Source organism: Stegodyphus dumicola, chromosome 5, assembly GCF_044657685.1.
Source record: "Stegodyphus dumicola isolate Sdum_Otavi_A_Nest chromosome 5, ASM4465768v1".
In the NCBI taxonomy this organism is placed as follows: domain Eukaryota; kingdom Metazoa; phylum Arthropoda; class Arachnida; order Araneae; family Eresidae; genus Stegodyphus; species Stegodyphus dumicola.
The window spans coordinates 105,916,754-105,944,390 of NC_140772.1; the positions used below are offsets into that span (position 1 = coordinate 105,916,754).

General features: G+C 32.7%; 1 protein-coding gene across 7 annotated transcripts in view; it reads right to left on the reverse strand.

Moving 5' to 3' along the window:
• The window catches only part of LOC118188578 (SPARC-related modular calcium-binding protein 1-like), a 426,446-nt gene that overhangs the window by 57,512 nt on the left and 341,297 nt on the right, over positions 1-27,637 (reverse strand). For 3 of the 7 annotated variants that reach the window (XM_085816954.1, XM_085816952.1, XM_035359050.2), the window contains exons 7-9: positions 16,360-16,440; positions 8,010-8,165; positions 2,779-3,021 (exon numbers count right to left, since the gene is read on the reverse strand). In XM_085816954.1, the coding sequence (XP_085673080.1) occupies positions 2,779-3,021; positions 8,010-8,165; positions 16,360-16,440 (480 nt within the window). The remainder of the gene's footprint in view (positions 1-2,778; positions 3,022-8,009; positions 8,166-16,359; positions 16,441-27,637) is intronic. The other 4 variants (XM_035359053.2, XM_085816953.1, XM_085816956.1 and 1 more) reach the window with 4 other exon arrangements.

Genomic DNA, 27,637 nt, shown 5'->3' on the forward strand with positions numbered 1-27,637 from the left:
AGAAAAGGAATTAATATAGTTTATTACTGCGCCTCTATAGAGCTGGCAAACCTAAGCTGAATCAAGTCTCTATTATTGTCCAGGTTGCCGTTAATCCGCCACGTGCTAAACGGGAGTTTTAAACAAAAAGTTAAGTTTGTTTATCGTAGAACAATGAAAAAATTACTACCACAATTCATCAAGGAAAAAAATTGTGTATGCGTGGGATAGCAATAATGATAGCAGACGGTGTCAAAGTATTTGGCAGCTTTTTCTTATTCACGACAATACACTTACAAGAAGAAAAAAAAAAAAAAAAAAAAAAAACACTTGAAAGGTTTTTATATTTTAAATTACGTCCAAAGGGGCGTTTTTTTTTAACATTTTGTGCGTTACCTTTATTTATTAAATATCTTTGCACTTGAACCATAAAATTCATTTCAATAGCAATGTCGCCAAATAATTTTAAAATTAGCATATCTTTAGAATTTCCGATACACAGTTCTGCGATCTGGAGATGAAAAGATTCCCGTCCCCCTTATAGAGTGTTGGCATTCCTCGCTTTTAAATCGTTCAGTTTGTTAATCAAAAATTCGTTAAAATTTTACAAAATATGAAATCGATAATAAAACAAATTCCAAATTTGGTCTTCCACATGCCCATATTCGTAGGAGGATTACGTCATTCAAAATTCGATGGCTCTATTACCGTTGTTTTATCACATTGCGGGAAATAGACATACATTTACGCAGATTTTTCATAATTTAATTTCTTCAAATATAATGCAAGACTCTAACATTTGGTGGCAACAGTTTGAAAAGTGAAACGGACAATTTAGTGATTCAACGCAAAATCGCAAAACGAAAACAATAGTTCTTTAGGGACAAAGCCCCTTTGGACTAAAAAAAAGACAGTTTTATATCTCCCGTTCTACTGGGCCAATTGACAAAATTCAAACTGCGTTTTTCATGTCTCGGAAAAAAAAAAAAAAAAGAACTATATAAATACTGTTGAATTATCTGGTAAAAGTAAATTGTTCAGCCGGAAAAATGAATGAATGGACAGTCATTAATCTTATGTATCATGCTGACGCCTAGCGAAATTACAAGAATAAAATGTGAGTCTCCCTTTTTTGCTTTCTAGCGTGCTTTCTTCTCCCTCCCAATTTGAACAGTGTTATTGTAATTTACGTAATTAAATAAACATATCGTGCAGATTAAGTGCTCGAAAATGCAAATCTATCGTTAATAATATTTTTATGTTCATTATGAGTTATTCCATTTATACTTTTTTTTTTTTTTTTTGTCACCGTGATTTTGATTGGTGATTTCGGTGTTTATTTTAGTGACCGTGATCGTTAACAGTGATTTTGAGATAACCGCGGAAGTCGTCCCCAATATTCTGCAGAATTAATAAAAAGCTTCATATAGTTATTTACTTTTTTAAAAATTTACTAATTTTTAAATTACATGTTTTAGTCGAGCCGACGAAAATAGCGTCCGTTATTTAGGATTTCGATTTGCCTATTATTCCATTTTTTGAATTTGTATATGTTGGCACTTTTGAAATATTAAATAAAATTCAATCGTGAAAAAATATGTTTGAAAAAGTTTTGAAATATTTAAAATTCAATTTTTTATTAGTCGGGATGATTATTTTTCACCTAAAGCAATGGCATCCAGCAGCCAATCCGGTTCTGATTTACGTTTTTTACCTCTGTCTTACGTTAATCTCAGTGATTTGGTGGATATTGACCAATAGCAGAAATACTATAAAATTTCCTTTTTTGTATTTTTATTGAAATTATCCTAACCATTACCACAAAACTGCTTTCTTTCCTTATAAAGTATTTTGGATCTAAATTATATTGCAAAAGCAATTTTTTTCCCAACTTTCTATTTTGATTTAATCTTGTTTCTAAGTTACGCTTTTACCTTTCATTTTGAAGCTATTTTAATATAAAGTTAATCACGTAAGATTCAGAAAATTTACTCATTATACCCACTGACCTGACAACTTTGAAATGAAAGTGAACGATTGTAATAATCTAAAAGGCAAAAATGAACTGCTGTTGCATCAATTAAGCATCGATTTGTTATACACTGAAAAACAGGACAGGAAAAAAAATTAATGTAAAAGTGCAGGAGCATAATGTATCATTTAAATGCAAGGTGTCACAAATGAGATTAATTACGGTACGCTGAGACAAGGATAAAATTTATATCCCAAAGCGGTCCTGGGCCTGTTTTCGTAATTTTTCCCACGTGCAATGTGTATTCGAGCCAATTTCCCTTAGAAAGTCCTCCACGAAGGCATAATTTCCCTTAGGAAGATAGCCCTGAGTGTTTTGCCATTATCAAATAAATCAGCTAACCTTATTTTCATCACGACAGGACGTTATGTGGTGTGCGTTTACGGAGTATTTTGTTTCTGAAATAAATTATATATTCAAATTCCGATGCAATACCGCTACTACGATACGCTTTGTGGTCTTTTTCAATATGTAAATTAAATTTACAACTCAATTTGTCAGTATTACGATTTTATAGTTACGCTTTACAGAAAATGTAATATGTTAAATTAAAGATAATGCGGATAATGTTTCTTTAAATTCACGTGTTTGAATTCAATTTTTGCGACTCATTTTGAGTAGTGACCCATAGTTTAAGAAACGTTGGGTCTCTTGGTTAAACTGGTACCTCTTTCGATAACAATATAATAATAATAATAATGTGTATGTATACTTCTTCTGTATAAAATAACAGATTTAAATAACATTTATACGCTAATATAATTTACCTTTGAAGTTCTTGACCCCTCTCCTGGCATTATCACAATCTGGTTTGATACCTTGAGTTGCGGTACCTTTGATGGGTCTTCCTGTCCTAGGGTGGACGCACCAACAATACTGAGGAGACCTATGGCACTGTGCTCTAACATATAACCCTTCCGGTGTGCATTCTGGTATATAAATACCGGCAGCGGGATCTTGTCTGTGGCTTTCTTGTGCTATGTGACGGGCACTATTGCAATCCTGTGGTTCTGAAAAGAAAAGAACATAAAAGTTAGAAACATTTCTAAATATATCGCGACTAATATATTTTGCTTTTATTGAATTAACCATTTTCTTTCTTGCAGAAAGCCTTTCTGCATTTCCTCAATTGATTATGCGCGAAATGTCGCGCTTGGTCCATGACATTCAAGCGATATGCCTTAAGACATGATTTTCAATCATCACATGTTGATATTTTACATTAGGCAATATTCTGCAGGTTTTTCGTTGCATACATATCAGGGTCAAATGTATCTATTTCCTTTAATAGTTTAATCATTTAGGGCCTTAAGTTCTGGACTATTACATAACTATCGGGAACGAAGCGAAATACCTCACAGTTCTTAACCTACAAACTGGTGCGTACTTTTATGTCAGAAATAGATTTTTACCTAAAAATAGTTGCATAAAGAACTTGTATAACTAAGTATATGGAAGTAGCGGATTGAATAAATTATGCCATAATTTTAGGAAGTGAAATAATATCTAAAGGGAGTGTAAAAAATACCGTAAACATAATTTCTTAAATTCTTCGGCGATGTTTAATAAAGGAAGCAAACCCATTCTTGCTGAAATTATTTCAAACGAGCATGATAACGAGACGAGATGATGTTGGTAAATATATGTTTAACGGGTGCTATTACAAAATATGTTAAATTAACAGATATAAGAGTTTCCGTGTCAGTTTGAATATTAGTAATTGTAAAAATTTTATATTTGTTTCATACTCTTTTTGGAGGAAAAAAAAAAAAAAAAAACCTCAATTCCTATTGACAAATAAAAGTTTCTTTCTTTTCGATCAAACATTTTATTCTAAAGTCAGTGTGATGCGTATATTAAAATGCCCTATTCTATATGGCAAATTGTTTAATTTGTTCTTACCTTGCATAAAATATTTACTGTTTTTCATGGATCAGGTTCGCGTAACAATCAAATAATATTATACAGAGATGATTATATTTAAAATTAAGTATTATACTGCCTGTATTATTTCGTCTCGTATTTCGGCTCTGAGTTATCACGACAGAAATCAGATTTAGTTTATATAACGAATAAATTACGTTAATACATGTATTCTCTTGCTTCGCGTGATGATGTTGACCTAGCGCATTAGTGCGACAAAGCAATACTTGTAAATCCATAGGAGAGGTTCTGATGCTCCGTTCACTTTTCCCTGTACCTGCCTCGCCTACAGAGTTCCAGGTTACATTTTTCACCATGTTACAACTGGCAAAATTGATCAATTATTTTTATTGCTTCGTTTTTTAGGTATGACTGTGACCATTTTATGTTCATACATCGAGTGCAGCAGCTATGTCTTTAGCAACGGAATCGGAGTCTTCGTTTCTGTCATTCTCTGCATGTACTTTCACACAACAAAACGAAATTTCAATTTGGCTATTTTCTTGGAGAAGTTGAAACATTTCTTATACTATTGGAGAAAGATGTTTGAAGTTCGTTACTGCATGCAGCAAAGAGAGAGCATTTAAATCGTGAGGTGGCGAGATTTATTATTAATTGCAATTTCCCTTGCCTTTTTAATAGCTGAAACTTATGCATGGAAAGCTATATTTTCTGAATACGGATATTTCCAGGCTATTTTCTAAATTTCAGCTGTATGGAAATTAATACAAGCTGTTCTCAACTTTTCAACTATTTTTGATCCACCTGCATATGCTGTTTAGTACATATTGATATCCACATGGCCTTTAAAACAGAATTTAGTGCTAAGAGAATTTGAAGGATGCCGGAAATACGGAGAGACTGGGAATTCAAAGTTATTCGGATAGTATAAGGAAGTTTGATTCATTAGCTGCAACGTTTTGGATTTAAGCTATTTCTAGCTGAAATAGAAGATATAGGTATTCTGGAGAGCGCGTGCAATGCAGCATTAGAAGTGGTGAGGAAAGAATTGGTTACATTGAGGAGAAAACATCGTTGAACGACTTGGAATGTTGCTTCTTTCTTTCGGTCACAGAAGAAAGTCTAGATAATAGCTGTTTAATAAATTATTTTCTCTGTCACGGTGTTGAATATCCAATCCTAGTACCTCACTTTTCTTACGGAAATGGCTATTTTTGTAGTTAAGTTTTGATATCTTGGAGATGTTCTATCCAGTTGAGTTTTCCGTTTAGAGTAATTCCAAAAAATTCTAATTTATGATCTTGGTTTGCTTTCCATTAAGTTTGAAGGCAGGTTTTCTTTTTATAGTTTTACTGAGCTTGTGATATATGACGGCTTTAGGCTTTTCCTCTGACATTAGTTTAGTTTTAGTGCATTACATAATTAATTCAGATAGTTTTTTTATGGTATATAGTTGATTTGTGCTTTACATAGTTGGTTGTGAAAGAATGTGTGGTTGTTTAGTCCAAAGGGGCTTTGTTCCTGAAGGACTATTGTTTTCGTTTCGCGATTTTGCGTTGGTTCACTATAAATGTCCGTTTCACTTTTCATACTGTTGCCACCAAATGTTAGAGTCCTGCATTATATTTAAAGAAATTAAATAATGAAAAATCTGCATAAATGTATGCCTATTTCTCGCATTGTGATAAAACAACGATACATAGATCCATCGAATTTTGAATGACGTAATCCTCCTGCGAATATGGGCATGTGGAAGACCAAATTTGAAATTTGGAATTTGTTTTATTATATATTCCATATTTTGTAAAGTAGGTATGAGTTTTTGATTAACAAACTCAAGGATTTCAAAGCGAACAATGGCAACGTTGTACAGAAAAAACATTTTTATCTCTAGCTCGCGAGACTCTGTATCGGAAATTCTAAAGATATGCTTAATTTAAAACTATTTCACGATCTTGGTCTTGAAAGGAATTTTATAGTTTAAATGCGAAAAACGGGATATTTAATAAATAAAGGTAACTGACAAAATGTTTGAAAACGCCCTTATGGACATAATTTAAAATCTGAAACCTTTCAGATTTTCTTTTTTGTAGTTGTTTCCTGGTTCTACCAAAAGTAATGAATGCAGGATCGTTTATGGATGTTAAGGCTCTTGTATGAATTGGCCATTAATGTGATATGATATTCAGTCAAAAGTCTTTAATTCGGACGTCCATAATCCGGACCTCAAAGCTACAAACGTTCTGCGCATGCGTCAACGCATAATGCTTTAATGCATGCGCATAATACGTTTACGCATGCGCGTTTAATGTATAATGGACGGTATAAGCTAAGCTAAAATTATCTAATTATCTATTTCAGTTAAAGTTGCAGATTGCGTTGTTCCTTAATCTTCTAATTGGATCCGGCTTATTATTTTTTACAGACTGTTAGAGAAATTTTATAAAAGTAAGCTTGAACTTTCGATTATGTCAAAAAGAATTTCCGATTCTGGAACTACCAAAGGATCTACAAAGCGAAAGCATGTTCCGATGTCCATCAATCGAAAAGTGGAATGGCTGCAAAAAATGGATAAAGGCATATCCTTTGATTCTCTAATCATTCCGAAATATGTTTATCAATTTCACGCTGCTCTTCGGGGGGGGGATGAACTGGAAGTTGATCTGTCAGCACTATCCTTATCTTCAGGGCAGATGTTTTTATTTTATTTGGCTTATGATTCCTTACTAAATGTAGTATTTCATCTCGATGTACTACGTCGTTGATATGATTTAAATCAAATTCCTCGTCATTATAAATATCACGAATACACATCAAATAGTTTTCTGGTTGCAATTTTCTAATTTTGACTATGCGTAATGTATGCTTTACGTATGTGCGCGTAGAAAGAAATGTTTAATAAAGTAAACAAATAAATATAAAGCTTTTTTTTTTGTTGTTGTAAATTTTGATACCCTTTAGACCATAATTGCTCTTTATTTCATAAATTACGGTTTCATATTTTTAATTTTATAATTTCTGCATGCCATCTTACAGATTTATACTCATGATCTATAACCGGAAGAACCGATAATCCGGAATCCCCGAAGTCCCGTCGAGTCCGGATTAACGGATTAAAGACTTTTGACTGTATTTAACTGTACGAGGCGATTCTTTATAAAAACATTTGTTTACTCCAAATATGAGGAAGAGGAAACATTTATAGATCAGTTTATTATTAAGGTGAATAGCACTGGAAACTTTTGTTGTTATTTATATTAACTGTATAAACATTAACAAATCTTTTAGCCAAACATTATTAAAAAGTATATATCGTTTTCAAACAAACTCTTATTTTACATTGGTAATCAAAGTTCTATTATGATGAGGAAGATAAGAATAAATTAAAGATCTTATGTCTCATCATCACGGTTCTGATCCCCCTCTTTCTATTAATTGTAATGTCAGCAAAATAAATATAGTCTCCCAAGTGTTAAAAAATAAAATCGATTTTCTCATACTTTATTCTGTTTGCGCTTAATAAATATTTTAGAAGCAGTAAAGTTTCAGAGAAAATAAATTTTGAAAGAAATGAAAGCGAATGAGAGAAAATCATTTTCTTTTACTGAAAATTACATTTAAACGAACAAACTCACCTCTTTAAAAAAATACCCTACAGATTTTTCTATTTGCTCTATTTTTTTTAATGGAACAGCAAATTTTCAGAATGTCTTTCTCTTTAGTAAAAAAATCATTTCTTTAACGAAAATCTTGACATCTTTGTTTTTCGTATCCATTTCTGTAATGTTCGAATTAAATATTTGGTCCTGTCGGCTTTTTTTCGGAGGGGGGGCCTGAAATGTACTTTTCTTATTATACGCAGGAAGGAGTCTCTTTCAGCCTTTAATACCTCACAGATTAATATTGCTCTTAGTCAGAAATAATGTTTCTGCCGCAAAAAGACATACCAAGAATTTAAATACATTTAGCATCTGAAAGATTAAAATATGCTAGAGTTTCCGATGTTGCAAATTTAATTCTAAAACTAGTTTCTTATCCTTCTCTTAATCAACTTACATGTCATACCCACGACGTCAAGACGAATAGTATATTTATAGGTATTACAGCACCATACCTGTTTGGAACAACGGCATACCTTCTTCTTTAGAATCCTCATCCGCTCCGTCCTCCTTAAGAGAAGAGTGACCGTCATGACGTAACCGAGGCATCGTTTGGCTTCTATCCCATGGCTCCGCTTTCACTGGCAAGGTTGTGGTTGGATCGTCTTCCGCTACGTTAAAAGCAACAATATAAAAGTGCACACTGCTTTTAAAAAAAAAGACATGTTACATGCATAAGATTAAAAAAATCCTATAAATTAATTAACTAAATTATTTTAATTAAATGAGCAGGAAATGAGATGAAATATAATACTGATGATCAAAAAGATGCAAACAGTAAAACTACTCTGGCTGAGATGAAAATGAGAAAAAGCAAATGAAGACTGCGCTCGTATTAGTTATGTAGCAGCCGTGAATATAAAATTTAAGAAAACGCACCAAATTATGTGAATATTATTATCAACTAAATTATGTTATTTAAGAAAATCTTTTATTGTACATCTGTATATATGCATTAAAGTTATTTGAAATGAAATAATATGTAATTATTCTGCGATATAATATATACACTGTATTCTTTGATATTATACACAAATTTATCTCAAATGCTCATATTTAGAATTCTGGAACTGTTTTCCTCGTTTTATAATTTTTTCTTATACGAATCATTTTCGGTAGCAAAGCAAAACGTTTTATGAGATTCAACGAAGGGATCATCGCTTTTCTTCTATGCATTTAGAAACGAATGAATAGCCAATAACACAAACTTCTTAAAATAAAATTAGTTTTATGTCAGATTAGTATTTTCTTACATTTTAGCATTATTCTTAAATCTTAAATATTTTCTAAATAAAAAACCGACTTTAGTTAAAGGCAAAACAAATTTATAATTAATTGAAATAAGATAAATTTAGAACCGCTTGATTATAAAACTACCAAGATGCAAATATTACATTTTCTATGCTATATATAAAGCATTGATCTGACCCAAATAGTGCTATCTGTGAAAGAAATGAATCACTGATGGAATCTTTTCTTCAAATTTTCAAAGACATTTGTGATTTTAATATTCTTTCTTTTAGTGATGATATTCTTGTTCAGAAGGCGTTCATTTATGAAAAGTACTATATTAAATTCTTGTACGTGAAAGACGAATGCAGTATCAGGCTGCAATGCAGAAAATCAAATTAGCAACATCGAACTAGTTCACAGTTGTAACTTCGACATTAAATGTTCGAACGCGCTTTATGACGTACATATTTTCCGCCTTTGCGAGCCGTTCCTTTGATGGATGCCAACGTCAGCAAGTCACGTGATGCATTAATTTCTTGCATAAATTAAAGTTGGAAAAGTGAACTTTAAATTAAGTCACGCACATGGTGGTGCTGCACCAGAGAGAGGGTTAATACGGAAAGACACCTGCCCTCATGGGGTGCCCAGCAGATGGGGAGATTTATCTCAGAGTCGGCATGTGTTCTTACCTCCTTTGGAGGCGTCTCTTCAATATAACTGTCTTTTGGAAGTCTCTTGCATCGGAGATTAATCACAGGAACGGTTCAAAAATATGATGCTTGACTTGAAATGAATAAAAGATTAACATATTTATTCTGCGCTTTAATGTATTTGCAAAAAGATTTATCGTAAATGCCCATTTCTCATCGTTCTAAGATGCTGCACGCACTGGCTTTGCACTCAAGCGTCATCTATTTTCTGAAAAAAGTAAATTCATTATTTATCGAGGAAAATTCTTTTACGTTACCTGTAGGAAATTATGGGAAACTCGGTGATTTCAAAAACCCATTTAGTTTCTTATTTGCATTACTAACAACAAATAAAGGAACTGGGAGTGGTGTATGAGTTTTCATTCGCGTACGGCTCATTGTATTGGAAAATTATTATTAGTTGGGTATAACGCGAATTTTATTATTCCAGCAGACTTTATTTGATTAATTTCGAAAGCAAGCATCGAGTTTCTTACAATGGTTTTGTTAGTGTTTTTCAGAAGGGCTTTTCTTTTCTTTTCTTTTTTTTCTTTTTCTTTTTTTTTTTTTTTTTTTTCAATAAAGAGAAAAGGAAATCTTTGCTGCAGTTACGCATATGATTATTCCTAATACATTAACGAACTTAAGGGTGCAAAAAATATTTGGGGAATGTAAAATTTCGGAAAAAAAAAATCATTTTCGCTTTTGTTTTGCAATAAATAACTTTTACAATAACAAACCTAATAATTTTAACGTCTTTCGTTTTTCTTTTAAACTAGAAAATATTCCTTCCTTACATATAAAAACTGCAAAAAGTCCATAATATCTAAAAATTCCTTTAATTGCTTTTCCGCTCTCTTTTATAAGTAAAAGAAATATGAATTACGAGAAATATATTTATTTGAAAATTATGATTAAAAGTCGAATTGTTATTTATTTTTTACTGTAGTTTATTGGATTAATTTAAAATGAGAAGTTACTATATTTTAAGCAACGTGCTATCCAATTATATGTGTGACGTCGAAGAAACGATATCAGTTATACGCCGGTATAAAAAAAAATCTTTGAAAAAGTAGAATTTCTTTGCTTTTCGCAAAGGGAGGGATGAGTTCATGAAAATAAAATTAAGAAATTTAGAGAAGCATCAAACTTTTTTTTTTTAAATAAAGAGAGGTTAGTTATTTATTTTTCCTTTCCATGACTTAAAATATTTTAGTTTCCTATTATTCAAAAAATAGTAATTCTACTTTCTGCAATCTTTAAACCTTTCTTTCTGTAATTTGCTTTCTGTGATCATAGAAAAGTTGCAAACTTATAAAGTAAGTGAATTACTTTTTCTTTTATTTTTCTTTACAAGTGTCATATTGTTTTTGGTGCCTATTATTAAAAAATGTAGTAATTATTACATTTGTTCTAAGACTTACACGTCATTAGGACGAGTATTTTATTGCAATCTAAGACATTTAAACATAAAAAGCAATTGTTTTTGCTTTTATTATTACATAATCGAGGAACGATAAACAATAGTTTCTCTCTAACTTATTTTTAATCAGTAATTTAGAAAATAAAATTCGTTTTTTATATTATTTGTTTTTTATGCTTCTTCAATAACTGCAGATCATATTAAAAAGACACATTACGTCTTTATACAGAACGTTTCAAAAAGATTGCAACACTAAATATATTATGAACAGTCATCTACATATTTCAAATAATAGATCAGAAGATGTGAAAAATCTTTTCAATAAAAATTGATTTGCTTCTGAGGTATCAAAAAATTTCAAAGGTCACTTTTTATTTATTTTTTTTTTCATTCGACAGCAAATGGTTTGGTTTATTTGATTACGGCAAAACACAGGAGGGATATCTGCCTAAAGAAAGGGATGCCTTCGTGGAGGTCTTTCTAAGGGAAACATGCTAGTATATACGTTACATATGGGGAAATCACGAAAACGCCAATGCAGCCATTCCATTAGCCGGATTCGAACTCGGATCGAACTACCAGTGTTCAGCGATATACCGCTCGGCCGCTGGTGGGCCGACAGAAAATAGATTTGCATTATAGCATAGTGTATTAGGCAATTAATTGTGATAAAGCATTTATCATCTAATAGGGAATAATGCTTTTGTGAAACGTTTTCCTGAGGAAAACTAGCTCGTATTTACGAGTACATTATACGCGAAAACAACGGATAACATTTTAGACAATCACTGGGAAACAGTTCGGATCAAATTACCTATGTTTTGTAGTTTTAATTTCTCAACCACTGGCTGATCCTTGGCAGCAGAAGGAAGTAATTTGTTTTAAAAAAATTCATTTGGAAAAAAAAAAAAAAAGATATTTAATTGAGAAACGAAAAATTCAGTTGGCTTTGAGAGATAATAAATTACAAAACTGTAAATGCGAGAAATTCGCACTTACTTCTGCAATAATAAACCGGGTAAAGTACATATATATTTATGATTTTCCAGAAATTACACAGCTCGTCACAATTAGAGAAAATACTGCTGATCTCTCCGATTTTGACACAAATCTGTATTTAATATGTATATGGTCATCTCTGACACGAATGCAAACCTCACATATTGAATTTAACAGAATGTATCAAACAAGTCACTTTTTCCTTTAACACCATCTAGAGTAGCAGCTGAGTAAGATCAAGCTGAAACAACATCAAGTCTATTTTAATTAGAGTAGCAGCTGAGCTGAACCTCATGCAGCTCATGTGCTACTCAGTGGAAATCAGCAACTTTCCAGACTACGTCACCATGGAGGTGGAACTCTTCTGAAATTTCACTTTTCCCGATCTTGGAAGATCAATGTAGGCATATGGAGTTCTGGAATTCGGCGGCTTTATATTGGTTTTAAAAACTTACTCGCTGAACTTGAATACTATTCATGCTTAGTGAAATCTGGTGAGTGAGCTGGCCAATCTATTCAAGTGACGTTTCCTGTTTCCAAGTATTCAGACACCACAGATGATCGATGTGAACGATTATTATTATGTACTAGTAAAACAGTTTGCGCTAACAGCACTCTTACAACCATGCATGTGGTTCTGAGACCTCGTACAAAGTTTTGTGACATATTTGTGATCGGATACAGAATCTCCATCTAAGCTATGCTGCTCAATGCAGCCATTAAGCAAACCATGAAAGCGCTTCTGTGGAAATGGGTTACTTTCTTAACAACAGAAGTTGTGCATTTTTCCAAATCGAAACGCGTTTAGAATTATAGTTTAGGTTATGCCTTAACTCGCAATTCCATTCCTCTCGACTCCATTGAATGTAATAATGACACCATCTTTAAGGAGTTACTTTAGAAGATGAGGTTGAGTGGAATAAAAACCACTTTTCTTTTCTTTTTGCTATCAACAGAACAGTTAGCCCACTGATTTAGATGCTCTTGGATCAGCAGCCGATGGAATAAAAAAAATATAGCTTAGTGCTATGTCCTTCGAGAATTGACTGTGCAAAGTAAGGAATACAAGAAGGACTGGAACGTGATAAAGTGCATGGTGGAGATACTGTTACTGAGACTAAGTGAAAAATGCTGATGACCGACTTATCTCGGAAACTGTAAAATTGGTGTTACTTCCAAGGAGGTACTATGACATTGTAACAAAAACCACTGACTTTTCTCCAAGCATTCGTGCAATCTGTACAGCAGTGAAACCACTGGTTCGAATTCTTGTAGCAGTCTAAGGTCTAAAATCAACTTCTTTGAAATTGTTTCACGGATTATTCGAGCCTAAAATAATAGGAAGCGGTTTTCGAATTCAGATATTGCTCTTGACCATCTTTAACAAGGCTTTTTAACTGATTCACTACATAGAAATCGGTTTGATGTTCATAATACAATGCTTAAAGAAACAAGCTGATATTCAGCAATCTCCTTCTTATCCCCCCCGTTCCATCTTGCCAATTAACTTTAACTTTTGCTTTTCAATTAAAAGATATTTTAAAGTTATAATTAATGAATATTATAATTCTTAGAATGTACATTAACTTCAAACAACACTACACACCCGAATTTCAACGTGCGCCATTGTACAAAACATTACCAGTCAGCTAATTTGTCTATTTCACATGCTAAGGGCGTGGCTTTCACAAGGGTGGATTTTAATCCCGGAGAAGGCATGGATGTTATAAATGTATAGTGTTTGTGGCATGAGGACAGTCTAAATATGTGGCAAGCCAAAAGTCCTATTGTATGGTTTAGCGGCAGAGAAAAATGAGTGGGAGACTCTCGAACCGTCCCCCCGGGGTTCTCTTTCTTTTTAAACCGAGGCGGAACTGAGCAGAAGGCGTGCTGTCACGTGTATGGTGCTCAAGTTTCATGCCAAACGACGGGCGCGAAAATGCTGTCTTTACCAGGATATTATTCGTGGATTTGTTCTGAATATGCCAGACAAATGAGATACAGCAACAACAGAAAGTGAAATATAAAGTAAAGAATTCTTACTCGTGGAAGGAATATATTTCACAGGGTTATTTAAAACTGAATGTCTCTTTTAAAAAGTTAGAAAATACTGCAAAAATTTTATACTAAATATCTGATGTTAAAGTATCTCTAGTGAGGTAAATCTTTTCTGACGTTGAGATCCTGCGTGTATTCGCTATGAAAAGAGAAATAACTTTCAGCTAAATTTCCATACGCATCCATTGGAAGACTGAAGTTCTACCATCTTGTAATACCAATCTGCATGCGAAAATGACGAAGACTGCTTCATTAAGTATTACTGATGTAATTATAAAAATGTGAATGACAATGAAATTTGTTAAAAGTTACAACTGATGAATCTTAATAGTAAATATAAAATGGGAGAATACTTTTAACTACTTCAAAGCCTTCTTTCTTTATTACCGTCTAATAGAAATTTTATAGAAAGTAATCTAGATTACCATTTAATAGAAAATAAGATTATGCATTATTAATAATTACACAACTATTATGCACATTATTAAAATATTGTGAATAATAGTTGTGTAATTATTAATAATGCATAATCTTATTTTAATAAATAGAACTAATATATAAAACTCAATAAACAGGAATATGAATCGGATGATGAAGCGATAAACTGCAGAATCACAAGCCAAAAGAATTATGCATATCGTGATATTGCATCAACACTAATGTTGAAAAATGGGAAATATAATCAATACACCATTGTAAAACTATTACGTCATAAAAATCCATGACTTATTTTGAAGCTAGCGAAATAATTCACTTTTTCCGGTCGATAAAGTTTGGGTGATAAAGTTCGTCTAATAGATGCATATAAAATCAAATTTTTTTCTCGTTTTCATAAGATTCAGGTGTAAGGATTTAAAAATATTGTTTTATGAGTTAAGTTAGCCTAGATAGTTCTTCAGATAGGCATCCCTCGCTTTAAGCAGTCTTTGGATTATCTGAATCAACATTAAATGAAGAAACAGACACTGAAGTGCCGAAGAAGCTAGTACTGATGAACCTACGCAGAAAACCTAATAATGCTATCTATATACGTCTGCCGATGCTTCAATCTATGGGGATGTAAAGTAATAGTAATAATAGAGAGGAATCTTATGGAATTGTTTCTGCACTGATAATGGCATGGCTTTACGATTTAAGCCACTTTTAACGAGGTCTAATACTTGAAGCTCATAGAAGAGTAGCAGCATTTTGGAGATAAAGTTTGAATTTTCATGTATGACCATTTCAAGAGAGTTCTGTGACTTTCTTTTCTCCGCAGATGAGGCAGCTGATCTACATAGAAAATGTGGCATCAACTGGTTATGACACTTTGAAGGTTCTAATTTACTTTGCTTGTCAATAACGTGTTCCCAGTAAGAATTCTAGCAAAACTTTGAATTTACACTAATGACAACAGTGTGTTCGTAAAACGACTTTCAGTGAAGTTCATCTGGCAAGAATTACGTAACGTTAAAAGTGCGTAGTCACCATAAGTAAGGCAGGAATTCATGTTGAAAACTCCAAGAATTTCGCTTGAGGAGTGTGGCATGATCTTTTATATTGGTTTTAAAAACTGACATCCACGGCACGTTTACGACGCAGAGTTATTAAGCTAGTCTGAGTTGACAATTTGAACGCTGGACGCTTAATGGCTGGGAACGATCTCAGATCAGATCGTTCCCAGCCATTAAGCGATCTAGTGCGATCGGGCAGATGAAAAGATTTTTATTCGTAAAAAATTACACGAATACGTAGATTCCTATGTCTGTAGGAGGCTGTGGTTGCTCCATAATATGAAGTTTTTTTTCTTGGCATTTAATAGCACAATTGGTACATCTACAAGCTTATTTGAGCGCATTCTTTCTGACGAGTTACATCGTTGGTGCCTTGCGCTCATTTTTGATCGGTCTGGTCTCTATTTAAATAAGATAATACTCAAATTTACACAGCTATTAAAATCTCCGAATGCTAAATTATGGTCAGAGGAACACTTGGCAGAGTCTTGCCATACCAACCAGAATCAAATTTCAAAGTTATTGTTACATCTCAGGCAGCATGCGAATGCTCTGTGTAATATAGAAATCTTATGCTTCCGAATATATCAAAATTAAGGACCGCTATGCGAGGACTACTTTATTATTCACAGAATATTTTCGAATATTCGTGGAGTCCATTTTGTGCATTTTAAAGTTGTAGTGAAGGACCTACTATCTACTAAGCTAGTATACCAGTTTTTAAGGCACCTCAGAGTGTGTTTATACATATATTTAAAATAGAAAAATATTATAGAAAATACATATATTTAAGTAGAAAAATTTCAAAAATATTCATGTATTCATGTAAAGTAATTAAACATCTACAATTAATATTTCAGCGTTAAGTTTAAAATAAAGTAACATAAGAACATAGAGTAGAAAAACTAACCTTTCGGAGCATCGTCCAGGAAGTCATCCACGCCGTTCACCTGTTCATCTGAGTTCAGAGACATAAACAATCGGAAAGAAACTGCTTGTGACATGAGTAAATACCATTCTATTGGACACTGTGGTCCAAAAATATTGCACATTGTGTCCCGGCCAAGCCGGAGGAAAGTCGGAAGACTACATAGAAGGACGGACATGGGACGGACACAACATTCATACGTTTCCAAGCAAACACATCGTTCTTCCGAAAACAATGTTGGTGCTGATATTTTTCTTTTGTGGATTTAAGTTGGTTACTTCAAGCGGTAGCAATTTTCTTATTCGGATCAAGTGAAAAAAATAGTCGAAAAAGCTATTATACTTAAGAAATGTTTGCGACATTGTTTCACGTATTAAATAGAACTATTAAAGACAATTTTGTGAAAGATAATTTACTATGATGCAGAACTTCTTAAAACTGCATTTTGAAGCGATTAGGGAAACTAAAATTTACTTCTCATATGTACGCGACTATAGAAATATCCATATGTAAAAAACAAGCAGCTGAATAGCGCAAATATTTCACAGAAAGAGTGTGTGTGTGTGATTATGGCAAAGCCTCGAGGGCTATCTGCCTAAGGGGAGGGGTGCCTTCGTGGAGGACTTTCTAAGGGAAACTGGCTCGTATACACGTTACACATGCGGAAAACCACGAAAACGCCCATGCAGCCAGCCCGGTCGCGGGATTCGAACCTCGGACCGAACTACCAGTGTTCAGCGACTTTACCGCTCGGCCGCTGGTGGGCTTCACAGAAAGAGACCAGCATTGGTAAACTAGAGTAATCCCGTAAATAATAATATTTTGCCGTACATTATAAGCATAGTACATTTTCATAAGGCATTTTAGATTTCATGCTGATACCAAAAGCTTAAGTAAACTATATTCAAGCTATTAAATAATTGAACAGATATAATTAAATTGAATTTTTGGGAGAAGAATATACTATACTAGAATTTATTGAATTGTTTGAGTAGCATCGTTTTTAAAATTTTGTTATTATTTAAAAAGTTTATTAAACGTTTTCTTCAATTTCATGTCATAATAATGCTAATTAATTTACGGGAAATATATTCGCAGGCAGCATAGATTGTGGTGTCAACATTGCTAGTTTTAAATAGGCGAAGTCAGAGGAGATGCAACATAATGACGTCATACTACTTCCTGTTATCCCCCCTACGAGGCAAGGTTCTTTAATATACTAAGGTTAGGCCAGGAACGGAAAAAGCGTGCCATTGGTTGCTGGTAGTGACGTCACCCGGGAGACAAGACGCATCGGCCGACGCGTCTGCTACATGATTTTCGTAATGGAAGTAATGTAAACTAAAGCAAAATAATCATTTTAAATGTGGTAGATACACCGGAAATACCGGGTATATACTTTCCGATAAAGTATTTTGTTAAAGCAATGTTTATTTTATGCACAGAATTCGTACGAATGCTGAAAATAATTGTAAACATTAAATTCTTATCATAAAGGAAAGCATTAGGAAATGAAAAACGATATTTAAGTTAATTGAGGGAAATAAATATTGTAAAACAAGCTATTTTTCAATATTTTTCGTAGTATTGTTTGCACTAAAGAAATTTTGTTGAACAGAACACATGATGGCATAATTCCTAAGACCATGGTAAAAACATAATCAAAAAGTATTATTCTATTTAATTTCATTGCTCATGCATTTTTTTTTTAATACAAATGAACTTTGACATTCCATGAGAAATATATGATCGTGATTTTCAGTTTAATTTACATATCTCAAGCAAAAATATATAAAAAAAGATTTGACATAACAAATTCATATTTAAATACCATAAAATTCTACAAATTTCTTAATATTCGTCATTTATACTTTTAAATAGTATACTTATCACATTATTTTTAAAGTAACTTCATACTGATTCACTTCAGATTTTAGCAGAAGTGCATATATTTTCAGTATAATCTAAAAGTACTCTTATAATCCCTTACACTCCCAAGATTTCTATATAACATTTATCCTGACCGTGATTATTTGCTATGGTAAATAATCTTCGATATTGGCATCCTATTCTTCCTTCCATACAATAAAAATACATTTTCTTACACATATACGCACAATAATAAACTTGCCCTACACCTTAGTGTGTATACGAGCCAGTTTCCCTGAGAAAGTCCTCCACGAAGGCATCACACCTATTACGCAGATAGCCCTAGTGTGCTTTGCCATAATTAAATACACCACCACATGTTAGTTTTAATTCAGCCTGTACACAAATTAAATATTTTTAATGACTAATGTATTTTTAACAGGTTGTTTCTTAAAATACTTTTGTTATACTCAAAATATGTGTTCAATATTGAATTATTTTTCTTTCTCTTATAATTAAAAACTAGTTATATGGAATCAAAATTAAAACATATGCAGCAGTTAAATAACACTGAACAGAATATCTTACTTACTCTTTCGCTATTTGTATTCCAGCACTATACACAGATTTGTTTTCCTTCAGGGTCAGGTATGTGTAAGTTCACTTAGTTATATCAATTAAATTACATCAGGCATATGCATCAGTTAAACAACATTGAAGGAAATATGTCGCTCGCTCATCGATGTTTGCATCATAGTGTGGCCGATAAATTGTTCTTTCTTCTGAAGCATGTATCAGTTTACTATGTCTCAATGCTTAACCCAGACATTGCTTCAATACATAGAATTACTTTTGGGATGTAAAGAAAGTAACCAAAGCATGTGAATTAACTTAGATAAGCAAATTTATCAACTAATCATTCAGGTAGTCACTATTGGTAAACACGACATTGAGATTAAATATCTCGCTATAAGTCTACTTCATAAAAGGAAAATTATGATAAAAAATTAAAATAGAAGTAAAATGAAAAATAAATGTAAAATTACATAAAAGTTATGTATGAAAACTACATAAATTCATTTAAAAAATAGTCAGTTATTTTATCTGGTTGTAAAGAAAGTTTTCCACCAAAAACGTTCTTCATAAAACTAGAAAAAAACAACAACATGAAGGTAGTATATATAGCACGGGTACAAATCACCAGACAAATCTATGATTTTCTGTCAACATTTTGGTAGTTTTTCAAAATCATCGACACATAAACTTGGTGGCCACGAGTTCAAAAGCAGATCAACTACATTTTGGACATCCTGCACAGAATGGAAGATAGCACCAGCAAGATGTGGCTGCAGGTGTGATTAAGTAATCTCATGCAGTACCCAGTAATTGAACTTGTGCGTCAAATCTACGAGATACTCAGCGCAACTAATGGACATGGCACTAATGTCTAACTCTTCAGCTTTCACTCTCTCGAGACCATACGCAAGCCCTTGAGTGGTTACATATTGATATTCAACAAGTTCTCGTAGGTGGGCCTCATCAACATCAGTAGGTTGGCCAGAGTGATCTGCTTCTTCAGTATCATAAGCCTTGTTTTTGAACTTTAGGTACCAAACCTTCAGTGTCATTTGATATAACATTAGCACATAAAGTTGTACACATGATTTGGCGAAATTTTGTAGCTGACTTTTTGCAAAAGAACTGGAAGAAAATTATATAGTTCTAATCTGGTAGTGTGATAGTTCCATTTCACACACCTTGTACTTAATGGTATTTTTTTATAAATTTAAGAGCACACCGTTCTAAAGCAAGTCTCTCTTTTTCAAATACATTTTGCAATACAGTGTTCTAAAGCACGTTTCTTTCTTTAAAATGCATAATCTTTAATCATATATACAAAATATGATTCGAATTTCAAATCTTTCTTTAATCCTATATACGGAATATGATTAAATATGCCAATGTGAAATTTCGCGAAGAGGATATTTGAAGTGGCAGGATACTTTCATTAAAACTCGAAAGCTTACTTTAATTGTTGGGAAAGACATTTCATGTCATAAGAAAACACACATCTTTTTAATGCATGAAAAATATTTTCTGGTTCTCTGCTCCTTGAATGTCATAATCCTTGTTTTTGCATTTTCGGTACTAAACCTTCACAGTTTCATATGACATTACATTAATACCTAAAGTTTTACACGCGATTTGGTGACATTCTGTAACTGACTTTTTGCAACACAAATGGAAGTAAATGATGATTCTATTCTGTAGTAGTTAAAATAGATGTAGTAGTTAAGTAAATGATTCTATTTTGGAGTAGTTAAGTAGATGATTCTAATCTGTAGTAGAAATAGTTTCATTTCAGACACCTTGTATTCGATAACATATTTGTTTTATACATTTCACAATAGAAAACTCTCACAGTTTCATATGACATAACAGTAGTACCTAAAGTTGTACACATGATTTGGTGACATACTGTAGCTGACTTTTTGTAACACAACTATAGTAGAAATAGTTTCATTTCAGACACCTTGTACTCAATGATAAATGATATTTCTTTTACACATTTCACAACACAGTGTTTTAAAGCAAGTTTCTTTCAAACACCAAAATTGTTTGACAAAATATGATTAAATATGTCAATGTGACATGTTTGCGAAGAAGATTTTTGCAGTGGTAGGATACTTTCATTAAAACACGAAAGCTTGTTTTGATTGTTGGGAAAGACATTTCATGTCGTAAGAAGTCTCACATCTTTGTAATGCATAGAAAATGTTTTTTGGTACACTATTTTCTAGTACTATGCTTCTTGAGTGTAATAGTCCTTATTTTTGAATTTTCAGTACCAAACCTTCACAGTGTCATATGATATAACATTAGTACCTAAAGCTGTACATATGATTTGTTGACATTCTGTAGCTTACTTTTTGCTACATATCTGGAAGTAAGTGGTGGTTCTAATCCGGTAGTGTGATAGTTCTCTTTCTGATACCTTGTACACAATGATATTTTAATACAATTCACAACACACTGTTCTAAAGCAAATCTCTTTCTTTGCCAAAAATTGTTTGAGAAAATATTAGTAATCCTTGTTTTGAGTCCTTGTTTGAGCCATAGCCCTTGTTTTTGAACTTTCAATATCAAACATTCACAGTCTCATATGATGCAACATTAGTACCTAAAGTTGTATGCATGTTTTGTTGACATTCTGTAGCTCCCTTTTTGTAACATATCTGGAAGTAAATGATGGTTCTAATCTGGTAGCATTACAGTTCCATTTCAGACATCTTGTACTTAATGTTAATGGTATTCACTTATAAATTTTACAACACAGTCTTCTAAAGCAAGTTTTTTCTTTAAAATGCCAAAAATTGTTTGACAAAATATTATTAAATTTGCCAATGTGAAATGTTTGCGAAGAGGATATTTGCAGTGGCAGAATACTTTCCCTAAAACACGAAAGCTTGTTTTGATTGTTGGGATCATGTCATAAGAAGCCTCACATCTTTGTAAATGCATGGGAAATGTTTTCTGGTACACTATCTTCAAACTCGACACTGTGTAGTAAAGAATCATATGCATTTGACTTAACTGGCAATGATTTTTTACACTCATTTTCATTAACATTTTGAACTTCTTCATCATCATCAATCGCTGTCCTGGCTGCTATTGAAAAGTATCTTCATATATGAGTAGGATGTAATATGAGGAGGAGTTATAAAGATGATGCAATCCACTTCTGTGCCTTTTTCATATGAGCCTTATTTCTTTTCTTCTTTTTCATTTCTGTATTCAAATACCTCAAGCGTATAAATGTTCGTGTCTTAACATATATTTTAATGATTTCATTATGCACATCAGGAAACTTTTGTGCAATTTTTTTACACATAGTTTGCATAATGTTATTATTTCTTGAAAGACCATCTTTCCCATGTTCACTTACAAACACTACTTCAAATTGACTTATTTTTTTTAACCATTCCTCAGATGGAACAAGTAAACCACCACGAGAAAGCGTTTCTATCCAACCAACGTGTTCATCTGAAGGCAGATGGAACAATTGTTCTGTAGGTGTTCCCAAAGAATGGTCATATTTTCTTCCACGGTAGGCTATGTAGCCTGCAAGGTACCGAAAACCCTCTACAGAGCAGTCAGCTGCAGGTTCACTTGCAAGGGTCAATCTAGAATTATCAAAAACAATATCCCTCATCTCAGTTTCACCGTCTAACATCTTCAGAGCTTCAGTCATGTCAGGTAAAATATTACCAAAAAAGTTGGAAGTAATGTATGCATCTTCCTCCTCATCAGGAGCAACAGAAGATGTGTTAGAAAGTGAAATCTGGTAGGAATTATTAGTTAACAATAAAAGACGCATTCGATACTTCACGTCTACGGGCAGTGGATGATCATAGAAATGGCCAAGACCGCGGATTCGGGAAAAAAAATTTTCCAGGCAATCTTGATTTAGTCTGGAAGTTAAAAGGTATTTAACTCCTAATTGTTTCAAATCAGAAAATAACCCCAGCAGTGATGTAATCGACATCATAAATCCTTTCTGAAATGGTAATAGGTGCTTTGCCTTGCCCACTCTCATGTCTTCACAAAAAGCATAAAATTTCTTTAAGGTTCTCTCCTGGATTTCTTCATGTATCCCATACGCACAAGATAACACTGTATCAGAGACAGGTTTCCTGGAGTTAAGAATATCAAATGAATTATTCACTAATTCAAAAAAAAATTGCAGTTTCCTCTTCTTCTGGTATAAGATAGCGGATACCTTGTGCAGTATGGTTTGAAAATAACTGCGCAGCTAAATGCACACGCTGGCGTTCATTACCTTTAACAGAAATGTGACTTACGGACAACTTTGGGCAAATTTTCACTTCTTTGCAATCCATCGATATCAATCTTTCGATAGGTTCTTTTGTAATTAATTTATTTCCCGGAAGCATTAATCCGTCATCCAAAAAGTGATTACGAAGAAGTTTCAAAAGGTGTGGCACATCAGCAAACACCCACACACGTTTACTAGAGTCCTGGGGATGTGAAAAGCTGCTGTTCAGATGAGTAATCTGAAGTTTTGTCCACACAGCACGATTTCTACCACCCAAGTCAGCTACAGCTGCAACTACATAATATCCAATTTCTGCTAATGTTATTATTATATCTTTCAATATTTCTGCCGTCATTTGCGTATCAAAGTCGAAATATATTGGCTGCTTCCAGCTTGCAAGAAGTCCTCGCACCATTACTACTTGAACATTTCTATGTGGGCCAACAATCTTATCTTCTGCTTGGTCATAACAGATTCTACTATCCACGTTCATTTCATCGAATGAAAGAACACACATACATTCTTTGTCAGTCATCTGTAATGCCCCAGCACGCATAACATGAATTACATCGTGTAGCAAACCAGGAGAACAGCGAAATGAACAAAATACCCATCTCTTCAAAGTCGAAATGCTAGGAAATGGAAATCCCATTTTTTGTCTGAGATAGTTATAGCATCTTTTGGATACTGCCCTAAGTGTTGCAGATTTGCAAATGTCATCTGCATTCCACTTAACATATTTTTTATTTGACATGAGAAAGCGAATTTGATTGTCCGTAAAAATTGTCCCTAAAATTTTTTTAACTGCACTATGTACTTGTTTGCTTGTTACTTTCCTGCTCATTTTCTGATAGCTACGCAATTTTCTACGAGAAGCAGTAAGTTCAGTAAAAATAATTTTCTTTTGCATTTTCAATTGACTGCACAACACATTTAATCTCTTATTTTCCTTTTCTAAGATTTGCACACGCTCAACTAAATGAGATGTGTCACTGGATGTAAACTGAGTTGCACAGTCTATCTTATCAGCTTGTAGGTTTTTCTTTTTGGGGGAAAGGGAAGCTAAATTTTCCAATGCTCGTTTCCTTGTTCCCCGAGCCTGACACCTGCTTGCTCTATCCCTTTTTAGCATAAATTTAGATGACTCATTCCTGTTAGAAAACGTTCTCTCCAGATTAGGTTCAGTTTTTGAAGCACAACATATATACTTTATTGATGAGTTATTTTCACATGATGATGACGGAAGATGTAAAGTGGGAACAGCATTGGCTTTCAGCACCCTTTTAGGAGTTGAACCAAGCAATTCTGCCTTTAGATCTCGTACGTAGTCATCAGGTGTAAAATGAAGAGCACATACTCTGGCATTTTCGATGTTGAAATTATCTGCTCTTTTGCAGCGATTAGTCCATAACTTACGAAGTTCTGGATCACTTGGAAAACGATGGTATGTGATGCCTTGACTTTTAGTTTTCCTTCTATAATTCTGACACAACGCTATAGCACAACTTGCCATTTCCGACTACTTATAAAAGCAAATTAACAACACAAATCAAATGTATCACAGATCAAATGCAACGAATGTAAACAAACGCCGAGAACTAACGACTGTCACCCACATGACGTCATGCGCAGGTGGCAAAATTTTCTCCCTGCACTACGCATCGCTCGTGGGCTCCCTCTGCTACGAGGATCGCGTTGGCGAGAAGTCACACAATGGAATGAACTGCCTTTTTGAATCACCTTTGCACATATTCCATGGGCTTACGCGCAATTACTTTTGCTAATTGATTTAGAAAGAGTGGATTGATATTATTATCTTTATGATTTATAATGTAGTTATTATCAATTAAATTCTGAGTTGAATTTGCCGAATAATTTATCATATTAACGATAGTTAGTTATGAAAATAAAATTCTTAAAAATGATCTTTAAATCTACATGGATGGAGTAGAGTTTATACCTATGTTCGCAGTTGCCGTGGAAAGACAGGGAAATATTAAAAATACCTAATATTAATAACTATTAGCAACTGAATATTAATATCAAGAAATTTTTTTAAATCTTTTCTTTAATCATCTAAAATGCAAACATTTTCTTCTCTTTTCATTTTAAGATAGTCTGTATTAAATTATTCTTCACGGAAACCACAGTATACTTCGTTAATGATTGAAGCACGCTATATCTTCGCATCTGTTCATGTAATATCTTAAAGCTCAAAATTCAATTCATGCATCTGGTTTTCAAAAGAACTATTTTAAACGGCTATCATTATTTGTTAATAAGAGCAGAAATCTTCTGCCACAGACATATTAATGATGGATTTTGATCAAAGTTGAGACAATTTTTCGTCGCTATCAACCATTATTAAAAGGACAAAAAAATGCAACTTAGTTGGCCTTGCATTTGGTCGCTTTTTTTAACATCTTTCTACGCATAAGCTCTGTTCTCAATAAGCTCATTATAAAGTAGTTTAGTTTTTTAATTGAATTTTGTACTTACGTACTCAAAATTTCGTTTCATCTACGGAATGGAATCTCTAAATCAGTACTACTCAAATCTTTTTAACATCGCGATTCGTTTGTATACAATTGCAATTTACCGCGATCAACATATTAAAAACAATTATTATATTATTGTTACTAAAAACTATTAAGGAACGGAAGAGGAAAACTGAAGAATGTTTTAGTAATCGTATGCTTGTTTCTAACAGAATATACCGAAAATATTCTTTTTGATTTGTTTGTGAAATTATTAAACTTTTTTTTAATATAAAAAATTTGGAATATCAAAAATCATATAAAATTATCACTGAGAATTAAATAAAAAATTAAAATAAACAGAATGAAAACTAGAATCTACAAGACATTAAATTAGCCTTAATTTAAGATACTAAGCAAGCGGTCAGTATTTAAAAACTAACTATATTTATCAATTTCTAAAATATATTCAGCTCATTCTTTTAAAATTAAAAATTAAAGTTAAGATTACAGAAAATTAAAATAAACTTTTCATCGTAATCTCTGGCTGTCCTTAAACTAAGATAAAAATCTACGTGTAGAAGTGTATAAAATGAAGGGTTTTTTTTTTTTTTTTTAATGAAATCTCTCACTGTCTCTTGCATTAAAAAATTCTGTTCTCCTAAAATTTTAAAATATTACTTAAACTCAAAAAGTAATATTTTTCCCCCTTTTAAATTTTTATTTTAACCGCTATCCAAACACAAGATAACGATATTGTTCTACGTAATAACAGTACAGTAATAGTTACAGAACTATATTTATTTTTTTCTAAACTTAATTCACTTGTAACAGTGTTGAAAAGTCCGATGAATGTGTGCAAATGAACACTAAGATCACAATTTCAGAATTAATGCACAGCACCAACTGCTTACTTGCTCGAGAAATCAGTCACTCATTCAAGCAGCTCAGTTGTTCAAACTATCACGCAGAATCAGCATTAATATTTGCAATACATAGTTTCACATTTACGAGTACGTTCACACAAACTCAAACACGACTGCAAACTAAAATATAAGAGCACTTTTAATATGCTTTAGTTTAATTTATCCTTTTTTTCAAAGATACAGAAGATGTGGCAAAGGCCTGAAGAAAAATTCTACTCATTATTTTCAGAAGCAATAAATCTATTTATATCAAGAATATATGCCATACATATAAGCAGAAAAATGTTTAACTTATTTATTAAATTAAATAGAATTGTTTCATTTGGGATTATATCTGTTTATTGCATTTAAATCTACGTTCGAATTTTTAAATGTAACGAAATGCAAGGAACATGAAATTATCGATATTAATTCCGTTATAAATCTATTCAACTACCAGAAGTTCCCCATTTATTTATGAATAATTTTACCCTAAAATTTTAAATGTATAGCGCAAAACTGAATAGATGATATTTTTATCTAAGCTTTCAATATCACAGGAAAGCACAAAAGATGATGGTACTTCAATGCTACAAGAAATAGGAAGTAAGTTTCCTGCACTGGAAAATAAACTTCCTCAGACATTCTGGAAAAAAAATATTGCCTATATTCAGAGCGAATATGATAATGTTTTCTACATTTGTCTGATTTATTTCTGTCATATAATTAATGTAGTGATAATTAACCTACTGCGCATATCATTACATATTAGTTTCGGTAGTATTTCAAGAACTATGAAAAGATAAAAAATTATTGATAGTTTTAGGATGTGATACTCGAATGTGAATATGGTAACACATGATTGATACACTTTATGAAGAGTTCTCATTGTTTAAAAATGAAATAATTTTAAAGACCGATTTTTTAAGATTAATTTTTGAGGTTAAGAAGTAGAAAATCACGTTGAATGTCAGGAAATTTCAAGACCTCAAGGTATACATTCTGTTTAGAGTTTTTTCAAAATATTAAAGATCTATATACCAAACAAAAATTGATAATCCTAACGGATCTGCACTTAACATTCAAAAACTACTAACGATCAGATGATCAAAAAGTAAATTTTTGATTCAAATATATCATTCCATACTATAGTTTATTTACTTACTATAGTT